The 10,607-nt window shown below is 50.1% G+C and overlaps 1 protein-coding gene across 2 annotated transcripts in view; it reads left to right on the forward strand.

The window, feature by feature from the left end:
- Nucleotides 1-1,902: 1,902 nt before the first annotated feature.
- Nucleotides 1,903-10,607, forward strand: part of Ankdd1a (ankyrin repeat and death domain containing 1A) — a 24,934-nt gene continuing 16,229 nt past the window's right edge. For both annotated transcript variants that reach the window (XM_013346481.2, XM_026779470.1), the window contains exons 1-4: nt 1,903-2,041; nt 5,563-5,666; nt 7,568-7,666; nt 9,685-9,783. In XM_013346481.2, the coding sequence (XP_013201935.1) occupies nt 2,008-2,041; nt 5,563-5,666; nt 7,568-7,666; nt 9,685-9,783 (336 nt within the window). In that variant the 5' untranslated portion in view covers nt 1,903-2,007. The remainder of the gene's footprint in view (nt 2,042-5,562; nt 5,667-7,567; nt 7,667-9,684; nt 9,784-10,607) is intronic.

Here is a 10,607-nt window from a genome sequence, read left to right on the forward strand (position 1 = left end):
CACACACACACACACACACACACACACACACACACCTATCCACATGCAGAGATATCGTCATATATAAAATAACCTTTTAATTAAAAATAACCTTAGACCTGAAATGTGGGAAGTGTACATGTGTGATACTATTCTTTTATCTCTTCTGTAGATTTGATCTGTTCTAAACAGCAGGACAGTACAAAAATCACCCTTCTCCATACAAGACCTTGTCTCAGCACCCCCAAACCATTCGTTTGTCTTTAATTCATCTGTTCGAGAGGGAGGCCCCAAAGCCTAGCACTTGAGGTCCCTAGGGGCCATTCTGAGTAGTCCTTTGAGGTTGGGATAAATCTTCTGGTCACACGTCACGAGTCCGAGCATTCCCTCCAGCAAGGGTAGGGTGGGACGAAAATCCAGAGACACCTGGACAGTGTCCAAACGTCACGTGAACAGTGGAACTGCAAACATCTGCACATCTGCATCCGGGCTCCCATCAGGGGGCCATCTAACATCCCCCTAGATTTGAATTTCACTTTCCCTCAACCCCCCCCATCCCTTTTCCCCTTCCGTTCATCTAACAGAGAACAAAACAACAAAACTGCACAAAGAGAAGCAAGGAGGAGGGGTCATGAAAGAACTCAGAGTAAAATACTACCACACTCAAAAGTTTAACTGGTGTGAGCTTTTGGGCTTCTGGGGAAGACAATGGATGGCTCCAGGGTATTCCAGGATCCTGAGGGGTTGTCAGAGAGACTACACACACTTGTCTCCGGAGGGAAACTGAGTGAGAGATCACACAAGGCCATGTGTTGGAGACCAACCTGGGCAATATAGCTAGATTTGATCTCAAAAGAAAACAAAATACACCCACCAAACACCAATAAAGAAGAAAAAAAATTCTTTTATTTCTTTTTTTTTTTTTGAGATTTTATTTATTTATTTATTTAGTTAGTTAGTTAGTTTCTTTTGAGCATGAAATTACAGAGAAATGGGCTCAAAGTGGGGAGCAGTGGGCCTAGTCACAGCTTTGTAAGCTTGTGACCATGCTGTAGCAGTTAAAGGCCACTGTGAGGTGGAGAAGTGAAGGTGGGTGGCACCGTTAACGCTGGGAATATGACTTCAGTTCGTCTCCATAAAGAATGACCAGGGCCGGGCGGTGGTGGCCCACGCCTTTAATCCCAGCACTCGGGAGGCAGAGGCAGGCGGATCTCTGTGAGTTCGAGACCAGCCTGGTCTACAGAGCTAGTTCCAGGACAGGCTCCAAAGCCACTGAGAAACCCTGTCTCGAAAAACAAAAACAAAAACAAAAGAATGACCAGGAACTAGCCCGCTGGGGAGGAAGGGTTGGAGATCCAGTTCACACAGAAAGGAATAGCAGCTTCTTAGACAGCGCAGAGGATGTTTCATTTTGCTGGAGGAATTTTTACAACGTTAGTTTTATTGATTTTGTTTAGCTTTGATTTATTTTTCTTCCATCTGGTGAAGTATTCCCCCCTTATTGCCAGACTGGATTCCAGAATGTCAGCCTCTGGCTGCTGCCCCCAGCAGAGCACACTTGGCTGGAACAATTGCACCTTCTGCCCTGACATCTGGCCTTGGTCAGCTTTCTTGGTGTTTTGTTGCTCTTGTTGTCGTTGTTTGTTTGCTTTTAGTTTTTGGCCAAGTTAAGTGATGTAATTGATACCCCTTGTCGCTGTAACCTGGTTTTGTTTCTGATCGTGAATACATCCTAGGCTTGATGGGGTAGCCGGGTCTGAAGAGTCCAGAGTGCTATTGCGACAGACACCAAGGCTGAGAGGGTCTCAGGGGAGTTGCACGCAGGGGACTTAGGGCAGCTAGAAGGCACAGCGGGAGTGGGAGCTGAAGGTGGGATATGAATGTGCAGATCAGACTCACAGCTGGCTGACAGCGGGCGGGATCTACGGAGAACCTCTGCCGCCCACTCCCCCCGCCCCCTGCGCGCTCCCGGCTCCGTGCACTCCTAGCCCCAGGCAGCTACGCGCCCAGCACTAGCGGAGCAGCGGAATGGAGGAGGAGCTGGCTTGGGAGACCCACGGCTGTGAGTCCCGGTGCCGAGGGCGGGTGGACATGGTGGGGGCCCGAGGCCCATGGGGGATCCCACGTTCACAGAGGGCGGCTCAGGGAGAGGCTGGCCCTTCACATGGCCACCTCGGTCTCTGTGGGTCACCTCGAGCTTCTCTGTGACTCCAGGAGGAACGATGCACAGGCATAGGAAACAGTAGCCGCACATCTGGGACTCATTGTGTCCTGGGCGGGGCAAGCCAGGGGTGACAGCAATTCTTCTTAATATCTTGCTTTGTGTGCCTGGCTTTGAGGCGCAGGTCAGGCGGGTCTTCTACCTTTGCGACTATGTGGGTAGGGCCTACTGTCATCTCCATTTTTCAGATGAGAAAGCTGAGGGACAGGATGAGGTCACATGACTGTATAGTAGTAGAAATGCTGAAATCAGGCATGGGGCGCAGTTCAGCAGGTGCAATATTTGTTTAATGTGTGCAAGGCTGTGGGTTCCATCTCACACACCATGTGAACCAAGCATGGAGGCACACATCTGTAATCCTAGTACTAGGGAAGTGGAGGCAGGAGGATTAGGAATTCAACACCATCTTCCATCCTTAGCTACATAGGGAGTTCAAAGCCAGCCTGGGCTACAGACCCTGTCAACCCCCACCGTCCCTACCACCACCCCCAACGACAAAACGAAAACCTAAAGACCCCAGTTCACCTATAATAAAATGGACTGTAGACAGCATATCACAGGAGGAACCAGGACCTAGAAAAGAGGGGCTGTGGTCAGCTCCAGCCCTGAGTGAAATAAGGAACTTCAGAATCTCTTTCAGAATGTACCCAGCACCAGGTCCCCCTAGGTGTGTGGTAGGCATACCTGTGGCCCTCTGCTCTCCTGGGAGCCCTTTGGTGCTCTGCCTGGGAGAGGAGAGAAGACTGTGTCACTGTCTCTTCCGAGGCTGTCTGGGCTGAACCCTGACCACTGATCCCAGAGTGCATTCTCCAATCCCCAGTCCTGCCCACTGGAATTCAACATGCTGAAGCCAGCTGTTACTATCTGCCCAGATGAATGAGAAATGGGTGCTGGACTCCACTAGGCATAAGTGTTGCTTTTAAGACTTTTACTTTTTAAAAAAATATTTATTCATTTATTGTGTATACAATATTCTGTCTCTGTGTATGCCTGCAGGCCAGAAGAGGGCACCAGACCTTATTACAGATGGTTGTGAGCCATCATGTGGTTGCTGGGAATTGAACTCAGGACCTTTGGAAGAGCAGGCAATGCTCTTAACCTCTGAGCCATCTCTCCAGCCCCAAGACTTTTACTTTTTAATTAATTAATTAAATTTTGGAGACAGATTCTCTCTGTGTATTCCTGGCTGTCCTGGAGCTCACTATGTAGACCAGGCTGTACCTTTGCCTACATTTACCTACCACCGTCTCTGAGTGCTGGGTTTAAAAGCATGTGCCTTACTTTATTATCTTTGTGTGTGTGTGTATGTGTGTGCATGTGCACGTGTGCATATGCATTAACGTGTGTGCATGCTTCCGTGTGCTTGTGTGTAACCTGAAGATGAAGCCAGAAGGGAGCCTCAGGTTTCCAGGACCCAGAGTTATAGGCAGTTGCTAGCCACCAGATGTGGGTACTGGGAATTGAATTCAAGGGCTCTGTAAGAGTAACAGCTGCCATCTCTCCAGGTCATCTCCCCACACCAACCTTTATGACACAGGTAGCCCAGGCTGCGTAGCCCAGGCTGGATTTCAACTTGCTAAGCAGCTGAGGCTGCCATGGAATGCATGGGTGTGTGTCACAGCACCCAGCAAAGAGCTGGTTATTTCAGAGTGATCACAGCTTTCTGCTGGGGTCAAAGAACGATCAAAGGGAGAATACTGAAGTGTTGAGGGTGTGTTGAGAGATTCGGGGCCGAGAACCCAGCGCTGATAAATGCTCAGATGACAGAGAGCCTGGTGTGCATTACTGAGGCTGGAAATGTGTGGGGTGGAGTGATGGAACAGGTAAGGTTTCATTCTTAACTTTGTCCCTTCCGAGCTTGCGGGCCCTGCTAAGATGCTGGCATCTGTCCCTGGGTGCCCAAATGTTCATGTGTGACTCTCTCCTTCGACCTTGTTTTTTGTTTGTTTGTTGTTTTCTGTTTTCCACCTTGTTTTGAGGCAGCATCTCTCTTGCTATTTCTGCCAAACTGTGGTACATACTCCAAACTAGCTGGCCTTCAAACTTTCTGGGCAACTCTCCTGTTTCTGTCCCCTTTCTAGCGACAAAATTACAGATGCATTTGGTTCTTCACATGGGCTCCAGGAATCAAACTCATGTCAACAGGCTTGCTTGGCAAACCCTTCACCTTCTGGGCCAGCTTGAGCTTCCTTTTATATTTATTTGTGTGTGTGTGTGTGTGTGTGTGTGTGTGTGTGGTGTGCCTGTGGTGGTCAGAGGACAACTTCCTAGAGTCAGTTCTTTCCTCTCGTTATGTGGGTCTTGGGGATTGTCAGGCTTGGTGGCAAATGTCCTTACCGACTGAGCCGTTTCACTACCCTCCTCCCTTTTAGACTTTCTTTTTGTTTTCTTTTTTTTAAATATTTATTTATTATGTATACAATATTCTGTCTGTGTGTATGCCTTCAGGCCAGAAGAGGGAACCAGACCTCATTACAGGTGGTTGTGAGCCACCATGTGGTTGCTGGGAATTGAACTCAGGACCTTTGGAAGAGCAGGCAATGCTCTTAACCTCTGAGCCATCTTTCCAGCCCCCTCTTTTTGTTTTCTTGTGTGTGCGTGTGTGTGTCTGTGTGTGCGTGTGTGTGTCTGTGTGTGCGTGGGTGGGTGCCTGCAGAGGTGGAAAGAGAGCGTTGATCCCCTTAAGCTAGAGTGACAGACAGGCAGTTGTAAGTGGCCCAACATAGGTACTGGGAACTGAACTCAGATCCTCTGAAGGAGCAGTAAGTGCTTTTTACCTGTTGACCCATCTTTTAACCTACATATCTATTTATTTATTTGTGTGTGTGTGTGTGTGTGTATGTGCTTGTGCCATGGTGCTCAAGTGGATGCCAAAGGGCAACTTGCAGGAGAAAATTCCCTCCCTCTATCATGGAGGTCCTGGGATCAGGCTTAGCAGCAAGAACCTTTCCCCTCTGACCCATCTTGCCAGTCCTGTTTTTTTTCTTTTAAATTGGGTTCTAGGGATCTGAACTCTTGCAAGATCACTCACTTTACCTAAGCCTTCTCCCCGTGCCCTGGGGGTGCTTTGAGGAAGGAGAGAGAAGCCTTCATCTGGGCAAAGTGGAATGAGCCCTAGATGTGGAGGTGAAAAGGTTTAGAATTTAGGGCGAGGAGAGGAGACAGAAAAATGAGGGATAGGAAGGTCTAAAAGTGGGACATCCTACCTCTGGCCCTAACACTAACTCCTCACTGTCTTCTACACTGAGTAGATTTTAGCGAGGTGGTCACTGGCTCCACTGGGAATGAATTCCACCCTTCCCCAAGTGCATCCCCAAGTATGTGTTCCCTTCCTCTCACCTGGAATCCCTCTTGCTCCCCAGTGCTTCCCCTGGAGAGACAGCTCCATGAGGCCTCACGCTGGAATCAGGTGGGGAGGATGAAGGAGCTGTTTGAGAAGAGGGTTAACATCAGGGCTAGGAACCACGTAAGTATGAGTACAGAACGGTGCTGCCTCCAGGGGGACAAGTCACTACATCTGAGGAGGTGTGATTGTGTGCACTGACTTGGCAGAGGGGGAGGCCCATGTTCTGTCTTCATCGCTGGAGCTGGCCTAAGGGTCAGGATCCCAGTCCAGACTTTAGCAAGTCCAGAGCTCAGACTTTGAGCCTGTGGGGCCCATCTGGAAGGCCTATCTAAGAAACAAAGGTGGGGAGGTACATGTGGGCAGGATTCTGGGGACCACGGGGGACCGGACTCCAGACACTGGGGCATGAATGTGAGGTAGCAGTTGAGTTCAGCTCTCTTAACAAGCTGTCCATGCTTGTGTAAAAAGCTGCAGGAGGCACAGGCCCACGCTGAGAGTCCAATAATCAGACAGGGAAGCAGGGTCCCCTGATGGGGATGGGGATGGATGTCTTCTAAGTGGATACTGAAGACAGGCCTGGATACCATGCAGGGTGGCCCCTCTCTGACTCAGAACTTCTGGCTCAGAGGAACTTCTTGGATGCTATACTAAGGCTTGATTAGCAGGTATTGGATGCAGGACCCTTGATTGCAGCAGAAGGTCCCCTGTCTAGAGGACAGTTTTCAGAACCAGCTTGGGAGGTGTGGGAATAGTAACAAGAATTATAAGTGTGTCTGGTGTGTTCTGGTCTTCATAGCACTCAGCCACCAGCTTCTTGGTGCCTGACATTTAGCCCTGGAGAGCTGAGGAGAGTAGAAAGTATTGGCCCTGTGTATAGTTCAAGGCTATAGTGGGGCAGAGGCAGGTCACTTCAGGTCACACAGCATGTGCTTGGTGACTAGTCTCAGATCCTGAACAAGTAAGTACCTGCAGGGAAGCATGGCCTAGTAGTATGATAGTGCTTTGTCTGTTTGCCCATCCATCTGTTAGTCCATCCATCCATCCATCCATCCATCCATCCATCCATCCATCCATCCATCAATTATGTTTACATGCATACTCACTGATGTCTTCATTCATTCATTAAGTGTATTCCCTCATGAACACTGGTTTATTCATTCATTCACTAAGAATTTATTAAGAACATATCCTATGGTAGTTGCTGGAAACAGAGCAGAACCCATGACAGCTGTGGTCCCAGCAAAGCCCACAAACTGTCTCATTCCCACAGTACAGGGAGGGGTCCAAGGGGCTTTCTTCCACCTGGAGGTATCCCAGAAAGCTTCCACGGGGTGAGCTGGGGTGAGGCGAAGAGCAGTGTTCCAGGTAGATGGGACGGTGTGGCAGAAGCCCCGAGAGGAGAGAGCTGGCGTCCAGAGATTACACTGAAAAGTAGTGTTCCCTTGGCTGCCTCTCATGAACTGAGACGGCAGAGAGGTGGACTATCCAGAGGAGGCTGGTGGCCCAGTCTGTTCAGATGGACAGAGAGCCAGAAACCGGGATAAACTCCCAGGGTGGTGGAGAGCAAACCAGACGGTCAGGCCCTTTCAGCTCATTGTGAGGGAAGAACCAGACACTCGGTCTCCCTTGGGGACACTGAGAGCTGTCTTAGGCCACATGTGGCTTCCCAGTAGGAAGAAAGATTTGGAGCTGGGAACCATCTGGCCTCTCTGAGAAGCAATGGGGGCAGTGCCAGGCCACACAAGGGCTTGTAGGCTCAGGTTCAGGCGTTTGCCCCAAGAGCAGTGGGGAGCCATGAAGAGTTTCAGGCAGGGACAGATGGGTCCAGTCAGTGTATCTTATATTTGTTTTGACTGTACCATACCAGAGAAAAGGGACCCCAAGAAGGACTGGATTCCCCACCAGCTGGTCACCAGAGCCACCAACAGCCCTTCCTCCCTGCAGGCCAGCTGTCTCGGTAGGGAGGGTGCTGGGGGCTGGCCAGGCAGGGTGGAATGACAAGTTCCCTCCCCTCCTGGCAGGTGGGGAGAGTGGCCCTGCACTGGGCTGCAGGTGCTGGGCATGAGCAGGCTGTGCGGCTGCTCCTGGAGCATGGGGCCGCTGTGGACGATGTGGACTCGGTAAGGAGTTCTGTGTGACACGCACCTGTCTTCCTGTCTTGGGAGCAAGGACATCCTCATTCTGTCTGGCCTCTGAACAAGTTGTCATTGGTGAGATTGCCACCGACATGCAGATGCTTAGGTACAGCCTGGGCCCAAGTCGGTCTTAGGAGTCGGTGAGACTTTGTCCCATTCCTTTTCCCTGGCGCAGGAAGAAAGGGCTATTATCAATGGCCTTTCAGTTCTGGGAACGTTTTCGGTCCTTCACAATACTACGTGATGAGGGAGACTGGTAAGTCATAGAGCAAACAGTCACGTGGATCAATGATGGCCCACTTAGCAAAGGGGCCAAGAAGAGGGTCTCCCGTGATAGGCCGTGGGACTCTGCCCTGGTCAGCACCTAAGAAACTGTGTCCTGGGACAGACTGGGCAGATCAGTAGATGGCGCTCTGCTTGAAGGGGAGGGAGCCCTAAGACAGGATCTGCAGAATTGCTGCCACAGGTTTAGAAGGACTGAATCTGGCAGCGCCATTTGGTACTGATATACTTAGCAATGCACACTTCGGGCTGGAGGTGTGGCTCGGCTCTGGAGTGGCTGTCTAGCACGCACGCACGAGGTCCTGGGTTTTATCCTCAGCATGGGGGTGGGGAGGAAGGAATAAAGAAAGAAAGAGGAAACTGTAGAGAGAGGCTCTCGGGGAATCCGAGCTGGCCCCAAACTCAAGAATGACCATGAACTTCTGTTTCTGCTGCCTCTATTCCCTGAGCGCTCTATAGGGCTGGGACTCCAGGTGTCCAGTTTATGAGGTGCCGAGGATTACAGCCAGGACTTCACACGCGAGGCAAGCTCTTTACCAGCTGAGTTACACACCCAGCCCCCAAGCTAACTTTAATTTACTAACTAAACACCACCGGGCGTTGTGTCGCACGCCTTTAATCCCAACAGGCGGAAGCAGATGACCTCTGTGCGCTTGAAGCCAGCCTGGTCTACGTAGTGAGTTCGAGACCAGTCAGGGCTACACAGTGAAACCCTATTCAAACAAACAAACAAACAAACAAACAAACAAACAAAGGCAGGTGAGATGACTTAGTGGGCTGTGCAGCCTGGTAACCTAAATCAATCATTCAGTCCTTGGAAGCCTCAAGAAGGTGCAAGGAAAGAGCTAAGTATTAGGTTCTCTTTCAGCCTACACACGCTCTCCACTGCACGCACGTACAATAAATGCAAGCTGGACGTGGTGACGAACAGCTATGTTTGCAGCATTTGGGCGGTGGAAGCAGGAGGATCTGGAGTCCAAAGTCATCTTTAGCTACATAGCTTGAGGCCAGCCTGGGCTACGTGTGTGAACCTATCTCAAAGCAACAGTAACAACGACGACAGCCAAACAAACCTGAGATCTCTTCCCTCCAAGTGGTTTCTTTTAAATGGTCCTTCGACGGAAGTAGCAATTTTAATTTTAGGTTTCATCTAGCAAAATAAAGTTTCCAACAGTTTATCAGCCTGGATCTCTGTGAGTTCAAGGCCAGCCTGGTCTAAGGAAAGAGTTCCAGGACAGCCAGAGATAAACAGAGAACCCTGTGCCGCAAAACAAAACAAACTAGCAAACCTAGGGTTGCAGAGATGGCTGGGTGGTTTAGAGCACTTGTTACTCTTGCAGAGGACCCACATTTGATTCTCAGAATCCACATGGTGGCTCACAACCATCCATACTCCAGTTTCAGGGAAACTGTCATGTTCTTCCGGCCTCCTCTGGCACCAGCACACATGTGATGGATGCACTTACATATAATATACATAGCAAAACCCCGCACCAGCACACATGTGACGCACTTACACGTACATAGCAAAACCCCTTTAAATATCTATAAATATAAAACAAAATAAATACGCCTTTTAAAAAGCCAGCAAAACTTTCTGACTTTTAAGTGCCTAGAGCTTGGGGCTCTCCGGACTGAGTGACACCTATAAGATGAATGGTTTGGCCATGTGGACACAGCCACTCCTCTGTCTCCTCCCTTCCCTCTGTCCTCTCCCCTAGTTTGGGATGAATGCACTTCTCCTGTCTGCCTGGTTCGGCCACTTGCAGATCGTGCAGATTCTCGTCAACGCTGGGGCCAAGGTCCACTGTGAGAGCAAGGTAAGGTCTCAGCTGGCAGCCCCGCACCCCCCCCCAGCTCTCCCTTTAGCCCCCTCTCTGCCTCCCCTCGTCTCCCACCTGCTTCTGCCACTGGCAGTGTGCCTGCCCCCTGGAACCTTGCAGCTCCGCTGAGCTGAGCCCTTGGACGCCCCTCCTAAGCTAGATGGAGAAAGGGCGGGAATATTTTCATCAGACAATTGTCTCTCGTTTGGTTGTTCCAGCCCTCCCTGCTCTGGAGTGGAAATTCTCCAGCTGTCTGGCCAGCTGATTTCCGTATTTACAGACAGGGTTGCCCAACACCCTACAGGGCAGTTGGGAAGATGCGCTGAGGCTGGAGGTCTTCCTTAGGAACCCCCAGAATCTAAAATGACAAAAGGAATTTTGCAAAAATAAGATAATAGATGTTGAAATGGGAAGATTTTTTTTTTTCTGAGTTATCCACATGGGCCCCTGTGATCATAGGAGTTCACACAGGAAAAGAGAGAGGCAGAGGGAGGCTGGAGTTCGGGTCCCAGCACCCACATGGCAGCTTGCTACCATCTGGAACTCCAGTAGCCATAACCTAACCTTCGCTCCAAGTTTCTAGAAAAAAAGTGCCCTTGTCCACCCATTTTAGGCATTCTTTAATTTTAAAAATTTTTATTGTGTGTGCACATATGCACGCGTATGCATGCGTGCGCGCGCGTGTGTGTGTGTGTGTGTGTGTGTATGCACGTGCTTGCGTGTGTGTGTGTGTGTGTGTGTACAACTTGCAGAAGCTGTTTCTGTTCTCCCACTGTGTAGTACCCGGGGATCAAACTCAGATTGTCAGGCTGCAAGTGGCT

Source organism: Microtus ochrogaster, chromosome 5, assembly GCF_000317375.1.
Source record: "Microtus ochrogaster isolate Prairie Vole_2 chromosome 5, MicOch1.0, whole genome shotgun sequence".
Taxonomy (NCBI): domain Eukaryota; kingdom Metazoa; phylum Chordata; class Mammalia; order Rodentia; family Cricetidae; genus Microtus; species Microtus ochrogaster.